The 23,848-nt window shown below is 38.9% G+C and overlaps 2 protein-coding genes across 3 annotated transcripts; both read right to left on the reverse strand.

Moving 5' to 3' along the window:
- Positions 1-459: 459 nt before the first annotated feature.
- Positions 460-15,079, reverse strand: LOC139073546 (vomeronasal type-1 receptor 4-like). Of its 2 annotated transcripts, none has more exons than XM_070558439.1 (2): positions 12,972-15,079; positions 460-10,795 (listed from the first exon to the last, which is right to left on the reverse strand). In XM_070558439.1, the coding sequence occupies exon 2, from the start codon at positions 4,504-4,506 to the stop codon at positions 3,460-3,462; it is 1,047 nt and encodes a 348-aa protein (XP_070414540.1). In that variant the 5' UTR covers positions 4,507-10,795; positions 12,972-15,079; the 3' UTR covers positions 460-3,459. The 2 variants fall into 2 exon arrangements, with proteins under 2 accessions (XP_070414540.1, XP_070414539.1); XM_070558438.1 differs by having other exon boundaries at positions 460-10,800.
- Positions 15,080-16,570: 1,491 nt separating this feature from the next.
- On the reverse strand, positions 16,571-22,617 carry LOC103554211 (zinc finger protein 84-like). The gene is given in 2 exon segments (XM_070558427.1): positions 16,571-19,870; positions 22,157-22,617. Coding segments are annotated over 2 exon segments (1,650 nt in total). The 5' UTR covers positions 22,179-22,617; the 3' UTR covers positions 16,571-18,242.
- Positions 22,618-23,848: the final 1,231 nt, after the last annotated feature.

Genomic DNA, 23,848 nt, shown 5'->3' on the forward strand with positions numbered 1-23,848 from the left:
AAGCTGATGATGACACATTCATTTAGCCTCATTGCTCTTTTGAGAAAGCAGAGAAGTCTGGCTGTTTTAGAGGAGTTTTGAGGTCCATACAGCAAAGAATATATTCCCTGGGCAAGGAAAAAATGACCCAGCGGACCAGACTCCAAGGATACCTCTGACGAAGGGGGAATCCAGAGAATTGAAATTGGCCCGGGGAAAGTGCTCCAGGGCTGTCTCTGTGTAGGGTTCTTGACCACAGAAGAGGAGTGGATGGGTGTATACTAGAAAGGGATAAATAGGGCTTCTGGGATGTTCCATTGCTTGATCTGAGTGGTATTACGTAGTTGTTCACACATAGGTGTGGCCACTTTATGTTAAAATACTATACATGCATGTGTGTGTGTGTGATTGTGTTTAACATACTTTTCTGCATGGTATAGTTTACAATATGAATGTTTTAATAATTGTACATACTCTGTCTTTACACAACTGACAATCACGCAGAATGAATGACTTTTTAGTTACAGGCGCCTATTGCCTTTTGCTCCTCTCCTACTCCCTACCCCTTACTCCCTTTCTCTTTTTCGCCAATACTGTTTGGGTCTTCTCTGGTCAGTTCAGCAGTTAGTGCTTTTATGAATACTTCATGGAACCCAATAACTTAAACATCCCAAAAGAGAATTGTGCTAAACCAGGCCTAAGTGCCTGGTCCAGGAGCGAAGAAACTCACATGAAAAGGGCACTATCCTAAATCTACCATTTTCCCTCCTCCTTTTTTATCTGCTGGGTCTTGAGTATGAGCTCAATTGTTTTAGTCTTTTTCCAGAGGCATTAGAGGACTTCAGCCTTCAATTTGACCAACCTAAATGACTGTGGTTGTCCAACCCCAAGATCTGGTAACCATGTGGAAGCTTATGTAGTAGGACCTGATTGAAGAACATGCTCATATGATTTTTAAATAAAATGAAGGCTCTGTTGCTGCCTTATGTGGTATCTTTGGCTTTGCGGGCTTCCTGGATTCAGGAAGTTTCACTGTAGCTTTCTTGCATTCTTGCCTGAAACTTTCATTAAAGTCAGGTTTCTCTTTTTTAGCTTGCTGGTGTTCTTCGGTATCTGGGCCTCATTCTTTTCCAAATACTATACTCTCAAAGAATTGGCATCATCAAGATGTTGTGGCTTATAGGAGAATGTCTTTTATTATTAGGAGATTCAAACTGAGGTATTTGGGGGTGAAGGATCATGATGTCTGAAATTTACTTTCAAATAGTTCAGTCAAAAGAAGTAAATTGGATAGAAGATAGAAGGAGATGGATGGATACATGATAGGTAGAAGATATATACATAGATAAAGCAAATGTGGCAAAATTTAACATTTATTGAATGTATGTGGATGTATATAAGGGTGTCCACTGTACTATTCTTTGAGTTTTTACATATATCTGAAAATTTTTACAATAAAAAACTTAAGAAAAGCTACTAGTGACTGATTCTGAATAATATGTAACTGATTCTTAGGTTGCTTGTTTGCTGTATGGCAGGAAGTTGGAGAATAAAGTAGAGGTTCTCTCCATCATATCTCAGATCACTGGCAGAAATCTTCTTAGCTCTCATCTAACAGGAACCCATTGTGTACCCATCTCTGGGAAGAACCAGGGTTTCTGTTTAGTTTCCTGGGATTGAAGCTTTTGGGAAGGTAATGAGTTGATGCTGTTTGGAGTTTGTTGAGCTTCTTGGATGTGTAGATTAATTACTCATCAAATTTGGAAGTTTTGGGTCATTATTTCTTCCAATATTCTTTCTGCCTCTATTCTCTCTCCTCTCCTTCGAGGACTTCCTGTATGCATTTGTCAGTATGCTTGAGGGCATACCATAGATCTCTGAGGCTCTGTTCACTTTTTCTTATCCACTTTTTACTGCTTCACTTTTTCCTGTTTCTCACACAAAATAATCTTTATTGACCTATCTTCATGTTTGTTTATTCTGTCTTCTGCCAGCTCAAATCTGCTGTTGATCCCCTCTAGTAAGTTCTTTTTTACCATTTCTGTCTCTTTGTTGATATCTTCTACTTGGTGAAACATTATCATCATACCTTCCTTTAGTTCTTTAGAGACGGTTTCTTTTAGTTCCTCGAACATACTTGTAATAGCTGATTTAATGTCTTGTAGTAAGTCTGACATATGAGACTCCTCAGGGGCAGTTTCTAGGGACTGCTTTTCTCCCTGTGTATGGGCTATACTTTTCTGATTCTTTGTATCACACATTTTTGCAGAAGCTACACATTTTAGATAATATAATGTTGCTGCCTTGGGTATCAGATTCCCCCTTCCCTCAGGGTTTGTTGTTGTTGCTATTGTTGTTGCAGTTTGTTTCTTTAGTGACATTCCTGGGCTAATTCTGCAAAGTCTTGTTATCCCTGTAATGTGCAGCCACTGAAGTCTCTTCTTGGTTAGCTAATGATTGATGAGAGATTTCCTTAGTTGCCTTGAGTCAGTAGGTCTTTCACCCTTTGCCAAGGGTCTTTTGTTTGTGTTGTGGCACTACGTCTACACTCAGGCAGCTTACGAGTGTGCTTTAGCCTTCTCTTCCTGCTGCCGAGTTTCAAGGTCAGTCAGTGGTGAATTATGGGTGGTCTTCAGGTCTTTCTGGGCACATACATATCCCTGTGTAAGTAGATCCTCAGGAATATGTCAGTGTTTAATAGCTCCTTGTGAACATCTTATTCTTCAGATATTCTTTCAAAAAATTTTGGCTAGGCTATTGTTTACCTCAATTCATATTGCAGCCTTAAGCTACTACAGTGTTAAACAATTGAAACTGATCGTTTTTGACAAATGGTTTTCATGGCTACTGTAAGTGTGAGACTGCTGTTTTTCCAAGGCTAGTGCAGAGCTGGGGAGAGGGGGATGGGAGTAAACAAAGTTAAAACTCCACAAACCCCACTATTTTTACTGAGGTTCAAAACATTTTCTTAATTTAAGGCTCTTTAGATTATTATAGGCCCCTGGTTAAATTCTGGAGTTGTAAAACAGTTGAGTTTAATAATTTTGCTAGTATTTATGTTGCTTTTATGGAAGAGTGGATTTACAGATACCCCCACACTGCTATTTTGGAAGTCCTGCCTCATCACCTCATTTACTTTTGCACCATAATCTAATAGGATACAATTTATTAATTTTATAGGTAAATACCCTAAGTCTTATAATGATTAAACTGCTTTCCATGGGTTATAATTGTCCTTGGCACACAGAGCCACCACTGCTTTTCAATATAAAATACTATATCCAACTTAATGATTGCCCCTAATAAACCATTAAAAATTCTATGTCCCAAAATTATGTCTGTCCAATTTCACTTCCATGCTTCCAACAATTTTTTCAAAGAGAAAAACAGTCACAAAGCATCAAGAGAATACTGACACTTATGCAGTATTGTACATATTTGTTTGTCTGCCTTCTGACTGAAGCTGAAAGCCTCTAATTGCTAAGTCAATATCATACAAATCTTTTCATCATCAGTTTCTTGGGTGTATGTCTGCCATGTTCTAGACATATATCCTTGCTTCTCTGAAGAAAAGAGAAACTGTTGTGAATGGGCCACTAGTAATTTGGGATTTTCCCCCCATTTAAGAGCAGAATCTTGGTGCTTGGGGGGATCTCGAAGCAACAGTATCAGGGGGCTGAGGGTGGGATAACATGCTGCCAGAAAGGTGGTAGTGTGCTGCAGCCAAAGGTGAGATTTGAAAAAAACAGTATGATAAATTGTAAGGATAGAATTGGTGAAGTAAAACAAAGCGAAGGTGCTTGCTAGAAGCAGGATGGTTTGAATGGCTTTCGCCTCAGGGGAGAATCTATGGGAGTTTCTGAGCCTGTGAATATGCCTCATTCTCTGGTGGTGTCTACGCAGGAGAAGTACCATGTGAACACTGGCCCCAATCAGGAGTCCCATGAACACAACATCTGGGAAAGTCATTAGAATTGTGTATTTTGCAGCACTAGAGATTTCAGGATTTTTAGAAGAACACAGTCCGTAATCCCGTATCTTGGTAGAATTGGGAATGTGCTGAAGAGCCTCTAAATGTCTAGGAATAAAGATGTTTATCAGCAGGTTGGAGATCCAGCATAGAAAGCAGGAAGAACTAACGTTCTTCCAAGCTCTGTCTTTGAGCCCCACCCACCCACCAGTTCTGCGGCTGATGGTGAGTGCCTGAAAAGTGCTCAAGAGGCAAGTGGTGCAGAGAGAAGGGCCTCGGGCCATTCTGTGGATATAATAGACAAGTTTACACTCAGTGTTGCCCAGGATGTGTGTCACTCCCCAGATAAATATCATCTGGGGGATCCCCTTGAAGAGAAGAACCAAGAAGTTGGCCACAGCCATGTTGGTGAGAATCAAGTGTGTGGGCCTCAGCGCGTGGCCAGTGCATGATGCTGAAGCATAGGTTGACAGAAGAAAGGTATTCCCCAGGACCCCGATCCCAGTCTGGACCAGGAAAAGTAGCCTCAGGATCAAGTCACCAAAAGTCATTCTCATGGGATCATGGGAAGAAGCAGTTCAGGAAAGAGCCTGAGGGTCACAATATTAGAACTCACTGTGACAGCACTAGTCACAGATTTGCTCCAACATCCCAGTTCAGATAGGGACTCTTGGGCCCTCAGTAACTCCCCTTTCTGAGGACAGTACTTACATTTCTGGCAGGGGGGGAATCCATACCAGTGAGTTCATAACTGTCACTCAGAGTAGCCATCCTGGCATGTTTCTCTTTAGGCTCATACAGCCATGTAACAGATGGTTCATTATTTAGTCTATTTCCCAAATCCTTTGGTGTACATGTCCAGGACATAATCTCCAAGGTAAAGCTTTATCTTTCATTTCAAAAAGTTTTCTTAAACATCTACTATATGCCAGAACAGGTTGTCAGTCCTCAGATTTACAAAGATTAAATGGCCTGCATCATTGTTCCTAAGGACTCCGAGCCTAGTGTGGGAGACACATATATAAAGTATGATATGAATAAAATATAAATCATGCCATGCATTAGTATATAAATGGTACTGTGGAAACATGCATCAAGGATCCCAACACTTAGTGATTCTGTGAAAATATACAGAAATTTTTATTTTTATTAATTTAGTAAATTGCTCTCGCAAATCAAATTAATATGTGTATACCACAAAAAATAAACTAACACATAGAGGAAAAAACTTCATCTGTGTCCCCTCTCTCATTTCTAGTCTTACTCCTCCTTCCTGAGATAGCCATATATCTCAGGTGTGCATTCTTCCACAATTTTCTTCCTACTCTTACAAAGTGTGTATATGTGTGTTTTAGCAATCAGTAATAAATACAGGATTGTTTTAGCAACAAGCAATAAATATAGAATTAAATGTGCTCCTTATGTTTAGAAATATAAAGCATTCTTCCTGATAAAACAGGGGCCAAATAAAAAAAAATCACACAGCAAACATGGTATTAAGAAAATAATATACTATGGCCCTATGAGACATATACCAGGAATTCAAGGATGGGAATTTTATTAATAAAATTCACCATATGTATCTCGATACTGTAAAATTCACTTGATATATCTAAAAGGAAAATTCATATGACTATCACTACTGATGCTAAAAAAAAAGCCTTTGACAAAAATCAACATGAGTTTTTTACAAACCACTCAAGCATACAGGAGTTTATGGATACTTCCTTAGCATGACTATGTATTTTCATACTAGCGCTTTACTTAAGGGGAAATATTGCAGGAACAAGCCAGAAGGACCACTATTTCAATTAAAATATTGTCCTCTAAGTATGAGTCTATGTAATTATACAAGAGAAAATAAATAAACATGAAATTTGAAAAGAAGTAAAATTATATTTGCAGATGATATGATGATATAGCAAAAAACCCCTAGAGAATCCATTTTAACTCAACTAATAAAAAATTTACAAAGGTAGGAAGCTATAAAATTAATATACAAAATCATATACATAACTAAATTCAGAATATCTAATGGAAGAGAAAATCCTATTTACAAAACCAACCAGAAGTTAGAAGTTTTAGGAATGAACTTAAGAAAAAGATAGAGAAGTGTGATGAGGAAAAATTGTAAATACTTCAGTAGGATATCAAAGTAGACCTGGTCAAGTGGAAGGACATTCCTTGCTCTTGGTAGGCTATCCAAACATTATAAAGACATAGTTTTCCAAAAGATAATTGAAAAATTCAATGGACCAAGTAAAAATAACAACAAGCTTTTTTCTGGAACCAGAGGAGTTGACTCTAAAAATTACATGGAAAGTAACATGCAAGATTAGGTAGGAAAAGCATACACGTGCTATGAACGGGCCGGCCCAGTGGTGCAGCGGTTAAGTGCGCACATTCTGCTTCAGTGGCCTGGGGTTCCCCTGTTCGGATCCCAGGCGCGGACGAGGCATCACTTGGCAAGCCATGCTGTGGTAGGCGTCCCACATATAAAGTAGAGGAAGATGGGCACGGATGTTAGCTCGGGGCTAATCTTCCTCAAAAAGAAAAAAGCAGCCGTGCAGGCCATCTTCAGCCTGTGTCAAATGACCTTGCAACCCCCACACCTCATGACTGAAGATGCCAGCTGGACAGATCCACAACAGAAAGAGATAAAGGAGTACCTCACTCTCACATTTTCCAGCTGCGTTTCTTAGAGAGTGAGGGGCTAATTAACTACCCTAGTCCTTGCCTCCCTCCGCACACAGATAATGTCAGCATCTCTGAACATGCTTGATGCATAACGAAGGAAATCTTGTTTATGTTACCTTCAATGTATAATCTAGAGAAAAACCCACATGTACTCTATCCCTTTTTTTTTTTGACATATATGAAATCTAGTTGTAAGTTTCTTCTCTTTTCCTCTTCCCCGCATGTGCACTGTTTTGTGAAAGAGATATAAGCTGTACTTAAAGTCACACGCCTCGGAGCAGTGCCATCAGAGCCCTCTGCTGAACTGTTTTCCTGGGGTTTGAACTTCCTACGCTCATTATTGAATGAACTCCTTCACTCATATCACCCAGGCTCTTTATTCCAGTGGACATATCTAAAGAGTGAGTTCACTAAAGAGGGAACAACAGCAGGTAGATCCTGAACGGGGGTCGACAACTGGAAGAAGTGCGGATTTTCCGGTCTTTAATGACTGTTCCTGAGGGCAAGCTGTCGTTGGCACCATGCAAAATGCCCAAAGCCCAGATAGAGCCCCACAGTCCTATTGGTCTAAAGAACCACAGCACAAAGTTCAGGATAACCACAGAGGCGGCAAAGTACGAGGAAATCTGGGGGAAAAAAGAGCCACAAAGATGGTACCCCAAATTTTAGATATAACCTCTATCCAAGTGTCTGGCTGAGCCCTGAATATGCGTGTATGATGCAGATACCAAGCAGTCCACTGAAACCTAAAATAACAACTGAGATTTCAGAATATGGAGTTTGAATTTAGGCAAATTAACTGCTGAAGGAAAAATAATCTATACTCTTTGGGAAAACATAACAAAATCCAGTCTCTGGATGTATCAGGATACGATCCAAAATTACTAAACATACAAAGAAAGAAGAAAATGTAATCCAGGGGCCGGCCCGGTGGCATAGCAGTTAAGTTCACACGCTCTGCTTCAGCAGCCCAGGGTTCGCTGGTTTGGAAGCCGGGTGCAGACCCATGCACCGCTTATCAAGCCATGCTGTGGCAGGCTTCCCACGTATAAAATGGAGGAAGATGGGCACAGATGTGTGCTCAGTGCTAATCTTCCTCAAAAAAAAGGAAAAGAAAGTGTAATCCATATTCAGAGAAAAAAAGTTATCAATGGGGAGACTAAACCCACGATAACCCAGATGTTAGAATTAGCAACGATTTTGAAGCAGATTTTATAACTATGGTCAAGATGACAAAGAAAAATAAGTGAAGAGAAATAGTAACTATATAAGGAACCAAATGAAAATTGTAGAAGTGAGTAACACAACATGCAAAATATAAAGATCACTGAATATGAGAGAAGAGTCACTTGACTTGAAAATAGATCAATAGAAAGAAACCATTTGAAAGAGAGAGAAAAGACTAGGGGGAGGAAATAGAGTGGTAGGTACCCGTGAGGAAATATTTTTAAAGTATAAACAACACAAATAAATGGATTCTTCCACAGATAAAAAATTATAAAAACCAGATAAAATATCTAAAAACAACTATCTAGAGGAACCAGAAAGCACCCCGAAACACGCAGACACTGGAGGAACGTTTCCACTTGATAACATGGCCTGAAACTATGGCAGCAGATCCAGGATTGACGGCAGTGAAACCTATGCTGACTGCAGTGGGAAACAGCAGGCCTTACCATCTCACGGTGCCAGAGAACAGAATTCAGGGATAGGAAAAAAGCCGGGAATTTAAAGGGAAAATTCTGAAAGTGGGAGAATCAGAGCGGGAATAAACATCCAAATCTAAATATGAGTTCCTCCCCAATCTCTGACTAAGACCAAAACGATCCAGGTGCCGAGGGGATCCCCGAGGGCCTGAGGAACCTCTCTGCACGTTCTAAATTATCTCTAAATAAAAAGCTTTTTAAAAATGCTTAAAGTTCAATGATACTGAAAATCCTACATTTCTAAGCCTTAGAGTTTCCATTAGAGCTATCTGTAGAGGTAAATTTATATCCTAAATGTTGGTATAAGAAAAAACTAAGACTGAACATAAAATACCAAACATTTAGTAAAACAAATAGTAGCTCCCCCGCAGGAAAAAACAGCAGAAAGAAAAATGTCACTTTAAATGACGACATATGTGACATAGGACAGGCACATCTGGCAGGTCTCTTGTAAGTATGGTTTTCTTCTCAAACTGTTTGTCATTTTTCCACATTTTCTCCTCTAAATGAATTATAGGATCAGTTTAAGTTTTGGGTGAAATTTCTCTAAATTCACAGGTTAATACAAGAAGAATATCTTTAGAATGTGAGATAGACCTCCTAATCATTTCCTTTTCTTTACCGCTCTTCAGGAAACGATTTTTACTTACTTTCAGCTTGCACATTTCTTTTCAACTTATTCCATTTTTTCTCCATGTCGATTTGTCTCTTATTTTCTAATTTTTCTTCCTTGTATATAAGAAAGTTAACGATTTATCTCTCCAACTGAACAATCATATTAGTATTCACATGCTTTCCACTGATTCTCTTGGATCACCCAGCAATGCTGTTACATTACCAGTAAATGATGACGGTTTTGGGTCTTTTCTCCCATTGGTACCTGACTGTATCCTTGCTTGCTCCAATGCGTTCTCCGAGGCAGGCAGACTGATACATTTCAAACCTGGATTGTAGCACATCACATCACGTCACGTCACGTCTCACGTCACGTCACATCCACACCCCTGGATAAGCTTTCACTGGCTTCCCTTTGTATTTAGGATAAAAGACAAAATTTTTCACAAAATCCTGCCATCGTCCCAGCTTCATCACCTCTCCTTACCCAGTACACTCCAGCGACACAGTGTCCATTCGATGACTTGAGTTTTCAAGCTCGCTCCTACTTCAAAGCCATCTCACACTCTCTTCTTTTTGTCTGCAAAATTTTCCATTATCCATATGCCAGCATCACTCTTAGCCATCATTTTGGTCTCAGCTAATGTCACTCTATCTGAGAGGCCATCTCTAATCCTTCATTCTAAATTAGGTACCACTGGTTATTTTCTCTTGGAGCAAATATCTGTTAGCTTTCGTTCAGGTTTCTTGCTGCCATTTATATAGGATTTTGTAGTTAATTTGTGTTTCACCCCCTTGAGCTTAAATTCAGCATCAGCAGGAGGCATATTTGTTGTGTTATCTCTACCTACCCAGCACCCAGCAGACCACCTGGTCCACAGAACGTGGTCAGCAAATATTTTTGAAATGATATGAATTGGTTGAATTTCATCTGCACCTTTCTCAATATTCGACCATGTGATTGTCAATCACATTTCTGGAGTCATCACAGTTATGCTTGGCCCCATAGGAGGCAAGATGTATGACTGTGAATTTCTGACATAGGTTTTTTTCTAGTTAAAATACACACACACACAAAGGGCTTAAAATAACCCTGCAGGTGAATTTAATGCCATCTTTACCAACAAACAAGAATGTTTTTAAAAAACAATCAATAAGTAACAAATACCTCCAAGATCCTGCTTTTTCCATTTTAATGTGAATATGGTATACCAGGGAACAAAGAAAGTCATATATAAGAATAAGATCTTACAACAACGTATAAAAGAGTACTGTTTGCATATCACGAGAGACTCACATACTGACTAAGAGGAAAGTGTGCCCCACAAAGTGCATAAAGCTGCTGGGCCTGACGAATGGAGGTCAAAGATCCAGTTGGAGTCTAGGAGTAGTTAGATCTACCTGCCAATCAGTTTGATTACCACCAATATCTATGCATTTTGTGATCTATTTATGCCTTCCTTCTAATGTTTCTCTTTCAGTAAAAATTGTAGCAAGACCCACTTGCTTGCCCTCATGAAGAGACTTTTCTGTAGAGTAACAGTGCTGGCTCCATAAAGAGCTGTGAGACCTAAAGACAGTATTACTGAGTTCCCACAGAAAAACCCTCTCACGCTGACCTTAGTCAACATGACCGCCTTCCTTTTCTCCAACAATGAGGGTACTGCCAGAGTCAGAGACTCTAGAACCAGAAAGAGAATAACACAACTGGTCACAGATCGAACCGGGGCTGGGTGAATCAGTGTTTCCTTCTGGAAAGGTGACACCTGGCTCTGATCCATCAAATCGCAGCTCTGCTCCAGGCTCACAAAGAAACGTGCACTATAACCTGTGCTTTGGGAGGCCAGAAAAATAAAGATACAAACAGTGAAAAAGTAGCGAGTATTGACTCTGTGCCAGGCACTGCTCTCGGGGCTTTAAATATATTGATTCATTTAATCCCCAGATAACCCAACAAACTAAATACAGTAATTATTATTCTCATTTGGCAGATAATAACAATGAAACAGAGAGTTCAGGCGTCCTGCCCAAGGTTACACAGCTAGTTAGTGATATATGTGCACTTGACCCCCACAGTCCACATCCTAGGGATCCTGTCTTATCCACTTTGTTTTGCTATAGATTGAAAATTTCTGCAACAAAACCCAAGACGTCTGCTGGGTTTGCTTTTTCCCCCGAGGGGGTTGGTGCTTCATGGGTTTCTCTGCACGAAAAAAAATTTTTACACTGACAGCAGAGATGAGAGAAAAAAACACTTGAGTATTGCAAGTGCCATAAAGGCAAGCATCAGTCAGAAATAAACATGAAAATTAAAATAAAATGGAATTGTGAAGGACAAGACAAATATTGGTAAGTCAGGCACAATCAGACTTGCTACTTGGAGCCAGAGGCAGCAATGTTTGAGAAAGCTCCCTGCTTCAAGAGTGCTGGAAATAATCCCTGTATCTTAAAGGGGACTGACTTAAAGATGATAAAAGAGCAAGAAGCAAGGACTTGGAAGAATATTCACATAAGGGGGAAACGTAATAAGAGATATGAGAGGTAAAAGTGATTAGAAACATAGAAATACACACAAAGAAAGAGTGAGATTAGAACAGAGCTACCAATTCTGTATTTCTAACCCATTTCTCAAGAAGTGGCTCAGTCCATTCAGAGAAAATACCAGTAGATAAAATTTATTGCTGATTCTCCACTGTTGGCCTTTAGGACTGGATACAGGAACTTCATGTAAGTTAATACTGAATGTTCAGTGTCAGAGAATATTCTTATCCTATTTTACAAGGATAGCAAATGAGGGACAGAAAATTTTTTAACTTTCCCAAGGTCACTCAATTCTAGTAAATGGAAGGCCAGTTCTGATCTGACCAGAAGTATGTATTGTCTCATTATTCATAAATATCTTGGAGAGGACAAATTCATTGGTATACTGGTAAACGTGGGTGTGGTCTAGGTATAGTCTGTCTCTGTGCTACTCTCTCTGTGCTTCTCTCTCTCTCACACACACACATACACACACACATACAGAAGAGTCATTCAAATCCATTCCACAAAACCTCCCAAACAACACAAGGTAGAATTGGGAAATCAATAAAGAGAGTCGCACAGAGACGGGGTGAAATTTGATGACGGCTGCTGCTAGCTGCATGTCTATCTTGCTGCAAAGTATGGAATCCTCTAGAATCCTGCAGAAGAGACTGACATGAGTACTATTTGCTAGAGTATTGATAGGTGCTGGCACTGTCACCCTCTTTAATATTCAGCCACTCTATTTAGTATTCAGAGTGATGCTGTGTTCCTACTCCTGGCTCATAGGTTGGGAAGCTGAGACACACTGTCAGGAGCTCCCAATCCCCCAGCTTGTAGGAGGCAGAGTAAGGAATTGAAAAAAAGCTGTTCCTGGCTCCCAAGGCTGGACTCTTACTCTGTGCTGCTTTTAAATGGTGCCTTTCAGTGGTGAAGAAAAGCAAACAATATGACAACCCCACTAGGACCCATGCCCATCCATTTCTCCAGTTCCATTCAAATTCTGAAATCTGTCTGTGAGGGCAACGCTGGAGCAGTGTAATTCTGAGTGCACATGTGTGTGCAGCGAATAGGGACCACAACTAAAGAATCTGAACATTGACCCTGAACTCTCGACACCAAAATTTATCAACTGCCTTGAGTCCGGTTCTTAGCAATTTAAGCCAATGGAAAACCTCAACCTCATTCTTAAAGAGAAAGAGGAGAGAGAAGAGCAACCCTTTCCCCTCAGGCTGGCCTCAGCCTCGGCAATGTTGAGCCCCCTTCAGGCTGAGTACCCATGGCCGTCCCCTGCCTACTGTGAGGTCTCCACTGTTACACTCTCCTGTCACCATCAGCCCAGAAATGAGTCCAGAGCTTTGGAAAAGCTGTCCTGAGACCCAAGGGACCACCTCTGTCCTGTCCAGTTCTTCACCTTTCCTCTCTTTTTAGACACTCTCTCCCAAACCTTATTTGAGTCTGAGCCATAATGCAATACTCACCAGGGTTGATCTCTGTTCCTGGATTTGGCAGCAGAACTGTGGCCATCAGTAAATATGTGGCATGTAGAGCCAAAGCAGTTGTGTCTTGAGATTCTCCGAGTTCATCTCCCCCCCGAGCTGCAATTACCTTGTCACCTGCAAGGCACTGACACTTTCTACAAAGGGACCGTGATGCATCTGCAGAGAAGCTGTAAATCTTAGTCCCAAGACAAGTCAGCATCAGTAGTATCTGGGGATTATTAGGACATGAACTAATTAACAGCAAGTGCAGCTGAGAGCAAAACTTTCCTGAGCCCAGAGCAGTGAACTCTGCGTTTCTAAGGGAGTGTGGAATGCACAGGGCATTCTCAGTGCTGTGCTGGGATAGTCCCACCAGGGTCTGCAAAGTGGATACTCATCTCCAAGTCCTGTTCCCACTCAGGGTCACAGTGATGAGAGCTGTCATGTTCGTGCTAGACTCTGAGCCCCGGTGTTTTGTTGTTGAGGACACGACCTCTGCTTGGGGTGCTGGGTCATCTAAATATCGGGAAAGCTCAGACACAACACTACACTCAGATTCTTGCAGGACTCCTTGGGCATTCCCACCAGTCCCACTCACCTCAGGCCATTCTTAAATTTGTCTTCTGCAACAGTCCTGGGGCAGCATGGTCAACAAAAGTGACTCCATTTGCCATTTCTGAAGGTGCTTCTACCCTAATTCTTGAGTCCCTACTATGAATAATGATGCATTCGTATAGTTCCACTTCCTCTTTCTTTCCTTCCACTGCCCAGGGTTAACCATAGAGTTATCTTGATGTTTCTTTTTATACTTTATGTATCCTTATTCTTCTATTTTTTGATAAGTCAATTTAGATATTTACCTCCCTCCCTAGACTAAAATGATGAGATCAATATAACCTTTTTTCCCCATTTCTCTCCCAATTTTTTCAGTTTTATCATTTCTGGAGTGTCACTGTTTTTAGCACTTACATTAGGCTCTGTAACTAAAATTACCACAATCTACTAAAGGCTTATATCTATGGTTAAATGGATTCATTGCCTACTCTCAGTTCTTTGGCCATTGTTCATCAGTTTATCTCTCACGGGTAAAATTCCTGTTTCAGTAATTCCTTCAAGAAGTTCGGAGAATTATAGTCCCTCAGTTCTTGCATGTTCAGTAATTTCTGTCTGCCTCTTGGTACTTAAAAGACTTATTTATTGGAGGTGAATGGTTATTTTTGTGATTCTGAGCCTTCACACTTAATAACCAATCTACCTTTTCCTTTATTTTGGCCATCTCAAAGATATTGCAATAAAGTGTTTTAAATCTTTCAAATTCTCTTATAATTTTTATTGTGAACAGAGCACTTTTCAAAAATATTCTGATTATTGCTGGTGCCTGACACTCAACTGAAGTTGCATATTGACCAAGTTTCTGGAAATCCTACTGGACTCTCTTACTATTCTACACGGTTGTCTGTGGATTCTCCTGTCTTTCCACATGGCAATCACATCATCTGCAGATAATGACAATTTAGTTTCTTCATTTCCAATTTTTCAACCTTCTACTTTTTATTATTGCCATACTATGCTGGTTAAGACCTCCAGCAGAGTGTTTAGCAGAAACAGGGACAACATACACTTGTCCCTCATTGCCAAGCAACTAGGAAACATCCTTTAAAGTTACATCATTAAGTATGATGTTAGCTGTAAAGTTTTGGTAGCTAATATCTTTTTAAACTTTATTTTTTATTGAGGTAACATTGGTTTATAACATTATATAAATTTTAGGTATACATCATTGCATTTTGATTTCTGTGTAGACTACATCATGTTCACCACCCAGACACTAATTATCATCCATCACCATACACACGTGCCCAGTCATTGCTTTGGCCCTCCTCCCTCCCCAATTCCCCTCTAGTAACCACCAATCTAACCTCTGTATCCATGTGTTTGTTTGTTGTTGTTGTTATCTTCTATTTATGAGTGAGATCATATGGTATTTGACTTTCTCCCTCTGACTTATTTTGCTTAGCATAATACCCTCAAGGTCCACCCATGTTGTCACAAATGGCCAGATTTCATCTTTTTTATGGCTGAGTAGTATTCCATTGTGTATACATACCTCATCTACTTTATCCATTCCTCCTTTGATGGGCACTTAGGTTGTTTCCAAGTCTTGGATATTGCGAATGGTAGCTAATATCTATTAAAGTAAAGAAGATGTATTTACACCTGTTTTGCTAAGCAGCTATTTTTTTCATAAATAATGTTGATTTTTTTTAAAAGATTGGCACCTGAGCTAACAACTGTTGCCAATCTTCTTCTTGTTCTTTTTTTTATTCTTCTCCCCAAATCCCCCCAATACATAGTTGTAGATTCTAGTTGTGAGTGCCTCTGGTTGTGCTATGTAGGATGCTGCCTCAGCATGGCCTGATGAGCAGTGCCATGTCCGTGCCCAGGATCCAAACCAGTGAAACCCTGGAGCTGCCAAAGTGGAGTGTGAACTTAACCACTCGACCACAGGGCCGGCCCCAATAATGTTGATTTTTATCTGCATTTTGAGTGCCAGGGTTCCTGCAACATTATTCTTTTTAAATCTATTTTTACTGATGTAAAAATTCACAAAATATAAAATTAACCATTTCAAAGTAAACAATTCAGTGACAATCACTACATTCGCAATGTTATGCAACCACCAACTCTATCCAGTTCCAGAACATTCTCACCATTCTAAAAGAAAACTCCATGTCCATTAATCAGTTGGTTTCTACTCCCTCTTCCCCCCAGGCCCTGATCACCACTATGTTGCTTTACATCTCTAGAGATTTACCTATTCTACACATTTCTTATAAAAAGAAATATAGTATGTGGTCTTTTGTGTCTGGCTTCTTTCACTTAGCACGATGTTTTTGAGGCTTACTCATGTTATAACATATATCAATACTTCACTTGTATATATTTCCCTTATATATACCTGTGTGTGTGTGTATGTATATGTATATACACATACCACATTTTGTTTATCCATTCATCCCCTGATGGGCGTTTGGATTGTTTTGACCTTTTGGTGATTGTGAATAGTGCTGCTATAAACACTAATGTATAAGTATTTAAGTACCTGTTTTCAATTTTGTTGGGTATATACCCAAGAGTGGAATTCCTCGGTCATAAGGTAATTCGATGTTCAACTCTTTAGAGGGATTGCCAAATAGTTTTCCACAGCAACTGAACCATTTCACATTTCAGCAATGCTCAAGAGCTCAAATTTCTACAATGTTATTCTTAATATTAGTAAAATACCAAGCATTTTAGGAAATGCTAAGGAGAGAAGAAATGTTTGTAGGGCCCAAGGACATGTTGTCATAATAAATTCAAAGTTCCTCCATGACACAACACTTGAAATAGACACACGAAAACTCACCACATGTAACCTCTTTTTCCCCCTTCAGTCTCACGTGTTGCCTGTTTCCTACTTATTTCATGTAAATCTTTTATCTGTATATTTAAGAAATAAGGCTCTAGAAAAAAGTAGGCTTCAAATAGTGCTGGATCATCACAGCTGGCAGAAATATTACAAAAGACAGTAAAAATAAGGAGAGCAAACGTAGATGGTATAATTCTTTAGACTTCTTATTAATGAGTCAAATTACATATTACGAGACATTTTTATTTAAAAGGAAATAGAAGATTTCTATTTATATTAGGTTATATTACTCAATATTTTATAACTATGCTGAGAACTTATTAAACCCTAAAAATTATGTTCCTTCGTGTAATTCCAGAAACATAATAAAGTTAAATACATAAAGTCCATGTTACGTAGTAGAGGCCACAACATAACCCCTACAAACCTTTGTCACTATTCAATAACTGATCCTTGTTATGTTCTGATTTTTTCATATATTCAAATGGCATTGTATGTGCAGTGAAAATGTCTAATATTTGTAGCAGAATATTCTCTGGAATCCTTTCTAAAACAATTATGTTAAACCCTCATAAAATTATTTCATTCTATATATAGCTTCCAAGTCTACTTAATTACCCAAATCTAAAATGCCATCAAACAGAGAAAAGCCCTGACAATTAAATTATGACATTCGATCAACTGTAACATGAATCTTAATTTAAGATATGGTCAGATACGAAGAAACAAATCCATGAAATACAAAAATAAAAATAAAATATAATTTATCACTGATACTCTTGCCACACTCATTGCATTCATAAAATCTCTGCATGCAGCAAATTCTGTTACTATTTTTAAGAACTTATGATGCTTAATGATATCCAGTCCTTCGCAGAAAGCATTTTCGGTGACTATAATCACAGTATTTCTGTAATGTATGAGTTTGCTGGTGTAGAATAGAGATATGATTCCTTAAGGATTGCATACCTTCAATGAATCTAGAAATTATTGCCTTGTCTGAGAATACGGTCTCTCTGCTATTTGAGTTGGTGGGCAATGAAGGAGCTCTGAACTGTAAATAAAGCATTTTAGACAATCACTCTAATTCATGGTATTTCTTTCTCGCTGTGCAACAAGTTTTGTGGCCAAAGGCAGACTTTAACTGTATCCATTTGATTCTCTCCTGAATTAAGAACATATATTAATATGTCACTTTCAAAGGCTGTCCACATTCCCTGTTTCTAAGGGGTCTATTATGAGTTTACAGATGATTAGTGAGCTCTGACCTCTACATAAAGGCTTTGTGACGTTTACTACATTAATAGGGTGTCCCTCCTAAATGAATTTGCTGATGTAAGGGAGATATGCATTAATTGGCAAGACTTTACCACATTCACTGCATCTATCTCTCTCATACAAGATGTTCAAAGAGTTTTGACTTTCTAGATGCTCTCATTATCACAACATTCCTGAAATTTTTTTTTGTACAATGAGATATGATTTTTCTGGGCTTTCTTGCCTTTGCTGCAACAATGGGGTCCCTCTGCTGAATGAATGCCCCAACATATAACAAATATGATTTGAAAAAGAATGATTTTCCACTTGCACTGCATCCACAGTGCCTCCTAAATGCACTGCCTCTGACTTTCAAATGAAGTCTTTTGACAATCACTGCATTTATAATGTTTCTCTTGCGGGGAGATCCCTATGGTATAATGAGGGGATGTCTTCACGTGGAAGGCTTACAACTTTCATTGCATCTGGAAGGTTTCTTTCCTGTGGGAGTTCCAGAAGGGTGCACTATAATCATAGCATTTCTATTCTGTATGAGTTCTCTGAGTAGATATGACTAGTAAAAAAAGCTTTCTCAATTCCCACAGTCATTGCATAGCAGAGCTTCTTCTATGCTGAGTTTGCTGATGATTTATAAGAGCTGACTTCCGAAAGAAGGCTTTTTGACATTCATTGCATCCATAGGGCCTCTCTTCTGTGTCAGTTCCCCGGCGACCAATGAGAGTTGACAAAGTAGCAAATGCTTTCTTACAATCGTAGCATTCATACGGTTTCTCTCCTGTATGAACTTTTTGATGTACACTGAGATGGGATTTGGCTGTGAAAGCTTTATCACATACACTACATTTGAAAGGCTTCTCACCCATATGTGTTCTCTGATGTATAATGAGAGTTGACTTACAGGACAAAACCTTCCCACATTCACTGCACTCATGAGATTTCACTCTTGTGTGACAACTTTGCAGATGGTTAGTGAGACCTGACTTCCAGATGAAAGCTTGTTGGCATTCATTGCATCCATAAGGTCTCTCTCCCACATGAGTTCGCTGATGAATCATGAGATGTGCCTTGGTGGAGAAGGCTTTCTCACAATCCCAGCATTCATAGGGTTTCTCTCCTGAGTGAATTCTCTGATGCACAATGAGATGTGCCTTTGATGTGAAGGCTTTATCACATACACTGCATTTGAAGGGTTTCTCACCTGTATGGGTTCTCTGATCGATGGTGAGAGTTGACTTATAGGACAAAACCTTCCCACATTCACTGCATTCATGAGATTTCCCTACTGCATGATGAGTTTTCTTATGATTAGTGAGATCTGACTTCTGGATAAAAGCTTGTGGACATTCACTGCATCCATATGGTCTCTCTCCTGTGTGAATTCGCTGATGAATCATGAGCTGAGCCTTTTTCGAGAAGGCTCTCTCACAATGTGAGCATTCATAAGGCTTCTCTCCCATGTGAATTCTCTGATGTACCATGAGATGTGTCCTAACCATGAAGGCTTTGTCACATACACTGCATCTGAAAGGTCTCACTCTTGAATGAGTTCTCTGATGTAAAACGAGTTTTTACTTCCAGGGGAAAGCTTTTGCACATTTACTGCATCCATAGCATTCTCCTTCCCTATGATGAGTTTTCTGATGATAGATGAGTGCTGACTTTGTCAGGAAGGCTTTTTGACACTGATTCCATCCATGTGGTCCCTCTCCTGTGTGAACTCGCTGATGAACCATGAGCTGAGCCTTTTTTGAGAAGGCTCTCTCACAATCTGAGCATCCATATGGTTTCTCTCCTGTGTGAGTTCTCTGATGTACAGTGAGATGCGTCCTAACCATGAAAGCTGTCTCACATACACTGCATCTGAAAGGTCTCTCTCCTGAATGAGTTCTCTGATGTAAAATGAGTTTTGATTTCCAAGGAAAACCTTTCCCACATTTACTGCATCCACAGGATGTCCCTTCTTTATGATGAGTTTTCTGATGACAGATGAGTGCTGACTTTGTAATGAAGACCTTTTGACACTGATTGCATTCAAATGGTCTCTCTCCTGTGCAAGTTTGTGGATGAGTAATTAGCTTTAACTTACTGGGAAAGGCTCTCCTACAATCACAGCATTCATGGGATTTCTTTCCTGCGTGAGTTCTCTGAGGCATGGTCATGAGTGGTTTATAAGCCTTCACTGTACATTCCTTGCATCCATATGGTTTCCTGCCTAAAGGAGTTGAGTCATAGTTAGTGAGCTCTGATTCTGGATGAAAGCCAGTGTACCCACAACAGAATGAGCAAGATAACAAGGAGAGGCCCAAAAAAAGTTCTTGTTTTTTCATTTACTATAAAAAACATTAGTGAGACAACCAGTAACGTTTGAGTAAGCTCTGTAGATTAGATAATAATTCTGTATGAACAGCAATATTCTGATTTTGATAACTGTATTCTGGCTATTTTAAAAAATGACATTTCTAGGAAATACACATATTTGTAGTTAGGGATAAAGAGTTCAGAAAAACAATATAACCTCTGTGTGTGTGTGTGTGTGTGTGTGTGTGTGCAATGACAGACAGACAATGACAAAGCAAATTTGGTAAAATATTACCACTTAGGGAAATTTGTAAAAAGAATGTGCAACAAATTTGTGTATAATTTTGAGATTGCTCATTAAGTCTAAACTATTTAGAAATAAACACTTTCAAAGGAAGAAAAACAAAAAATAAAAGAAGACATTTATGTAAAGGTATGCAGGAGCATTACGCATGGTGGCCTGACTGCAGAATGGATAAATTGTAGTATATTCACATAGTGGCATCCCAAGCAATACTCCAGAACTCTTGGTCTAGTTGCTGGTTACACAGAATGTTGATTGTAAAAATTAACTGAGCTCTACACTTATATTTGTATACTTTTCTCTGTGTGTTGTACTTCAAAAAAATTTACATAAAGAAGTAAAGAAAATTTTAGGCAGGAGTCAGGAAATGCTCACATGCAGGAGGATCCTGGAAGGAATCTGGATATTATGCTAATAGTAACTGGATGGAATTCAGGATGTAACAGTGGATGACAGATGACATGTCCTGATTTTTACTTTAAAAATGTCATCCTGTAAAGAAGATGTGGTACATATATACAACGGAATACTACTCAGCTGCAAAACAGAACAAAATCATTCCATTTGCAATAACATGGATGGACCTTGAGAGAATTATGTTAAGTGAAATAAGCCAGCAAGAGAAAGATAATCTGTGTATGACTCCACTCATATGAGGAATTTAAAATTATGGAATAAGAACAGTTTAGTGGATACCAGGGGAAAGGTGGGGTGGATACTCTGGGCACAAAGGGTGAAGTGGTGCACCTACAACATACTAACAAACATTAATGTACAATTGAAATTTCACAAGATTGTAACCTATCAATAACTCAATAAAAAAAAAGTCATCCTGTGTGTATGCGCATCAGTTATCACACGGACAAAGATTTAAATATTGTGACATAAATACTATCTTTAGGCTTACGGACTGTGGTTGTGAAAACTGGTAAAGATCTGTATGTCATACAGCAGTTTTCAGATTATACTTTAGATCTTTCCCTCCATCCTCCAACTCAGAAGACTGTTCTTTCTATATGATGCTTTCATTATCTTCCACACCTGTTTTCTTCTACCCAGGTAACGACTGAAACCTGAGGTCTTTAAAAATCCATATGTTTTGAAGTTTATTTTTATGTTCATGAATTTTGAGGTAAGGGGTTGGAAACAGTGACTTCCATTATGTGCTTTTTATAAATAAATAAAAACAGTAAAATAAGACAAAAAATTCCAGCTGTTATGTGGAGAATAGAGAGAAACAAGAGGAAGAAGTGAGAGTACTTTCATGAAAATTATAAAAATTTTGGCAAGAGATAATGGACATTGAGGCTTGGGTGAAAACAATAGTTACAGAGAGGAGTGGAGGACCTCAGGATATCATAAGGAGAAAGTAAAGACTAGACTTGCTCACGGGTTGGATTTGTGGTGTGAACGAAAAGAGGAACCAAGAGTGATATGAGGTTTGAGGGAGCTATTAGATCTCCAAGTGTAGAAATGAAATATGTGGGGATAAGGGAAGCTCTGGCCTGTAGACAGAAGTTTGGGAGTTGCCAGTATATTAATTGTATTGTTAAGGCCATGAAATTGAATGAAATCACACAAGAAACAAATGACAGAAATAGGCAAGGATGATGCTTTATGGTCTCCAACTCTAAAGACTTTAGAAGATGCCCAGAGAATGGAGAAAATCCATCTAGGAGGCACAAACAATGACTTCCAAGGAAAATGCCAACTTAAGTCTTAAATATCATGGGGAAGTGGGTTAGAATGAAGGATCCTCAGCTTCTCACCTAAAGATAAGCATAGTTATCATCTCTTACTGATTCTTTATTCACTAACTAATTCTTGATGTAACAATGACCTTCTTAAAGCTCTAATATCATATTTAGAGAACATCACTGTGGTCAACATTCCCACCTTCTGGCTTGTTTTGGTACATTCTCACATGGTCCACAGAAGTCCACCTGAAATATAGAAACTGGACAGTGGGTCAAATATCCTTACCCCAGGATAAAAGGTGCTGCTGTATTAACTGGAAGAATTGCTGCATTATTTGATCAGGTAAAAGGGTTGAAAACAAGAGATGTGGGGAAAACAAGAAGTGATACAGCCAAAGAGGAAGTAGAAGAAAAGGAGGAAGTCCGGATGCTGCTGCGAAGAAAACAACATTCTACCGAACACTGAATCAATCCAAAAGAAAGAAAAAGAGGTGTATCCTCATTGAAACACCAAGCAAAAGAGATCCTCACCAATATTTAGGTATTTGTAATGATTTTCAAAGTTTTAGCCTTGTTAAACAAATTTGGAAGTGGTCACCCCTACATGGTCAACTATTTTACTTTCAAGGTCTCCCATCTCAATGGCTCACAGTTACTCACTCACCTGAACATTGACATTGCATTTCATCTTCTATTAACCATATCTCTTCTCCATGCTCAAAATTAAGGGTATCTGGTTTGGTAGCTTGATAGCCTGTTTACAGGAAATGACAAAGACTTGGACACTTATAATTAGACTTGGTGAAGGATGTCAGGAAGGGCACAAAATGTTTCAGGAACTGACAAGCTTTCACCTTGGCAGATTCACCTTGTGCTCTCACTATCGAAGGTGAAAGCACATTAAGTTCTATCTGGGAACAGAAGAGGGACTAAGAATCTATTGCCTATCAACTCAAGTCCAGTATCTTGAAGCTCTTTGAAAGCCAGGACAAATGAAAAAGGAAACACTATTGGCTGTGCACACTCTGAATGACACACGGCAATCATTTTTAACTAGCTGTAATTCTCCAACATCACATCCTGGTACAGGTTCTTCTGAGCTGAACCTAGTAGCTGCCACTCCTCCCAGGTGAAGTCCATAGATACATCCTCAGATGAGATTAATCCCTACAATAACACATTTTCTTCAATTTGTGGTGATCATTACTAATGTGAAAAAGACTTAAAAGTTTATGCTCTGGTTGTTTTCACCATAAGCTACAAACGTTATATCTCTGTGTAATAGTTTTCATTATTCATTATGGAAAGAGGTAAAATCTATCTTACAAGTGAACACTTAATTCTCAATGAATCCAATAAATTAGAAGTTTTTGAAAGGCATATTCATTAAATCCTACAGGTAAAATATCCCTAAAATATTAATTTCTCAAAAACATTTTAAACATCTATTTAAAAGGTAGAGAACTAAGTGCTAATGTATAAACACAGCGAACATCTTCACAGAGCTTTTATCTTGAGCATGTTTCAACAGAAAGAACAAACTATAGAATCAGACATGAAATGACTACACATGCAGGAATTATCAGCACAGAATATTAATAAGAACGTTTAACATATTGAAAAATAAGATATCTAAAACATAGGGAAGGAATAAGATATTATTAAAATGACCATTTAGATGTATATGAACCAGCAGAAAGTTTAGAAACAAAGTACAGTCAATTCTCATTATTCACAGATTTCTTGTTTGTGAATTCACCTACCTGCTAAAATTTCTTTGTAACCCCAAAATCAATAATCATAGCACTTTCATGATCATTTTCAGTCATGCACAGAATAATTTAAGGAGCAAATAGTTTGAGTTGTCCAATGTGTATGTTCCCAGCTGAGT

Source organism: Equus przewalskii, chromosome 9, assembly GCF_037783145.1.
Source record: "Equus przewalskii isolate Varuska chromosome 9, EquPr2, whole genome shotgun sequence".
NCBI lineage: Eukaryota > Metazoa > Chordata > Mammalia > Perissodactyla > Equidae > Equus > Equus przewalskii.

Excerpts from the sequence above, each read along its gene's own strand:
- LOC139073546 (XM_070558439.1), bottom strand. The coding sequence starts at position 4,506 with ATGAGAATGACTTTTGGTGACTTGATCCTGAGGCTACTTTTCCTGGTC.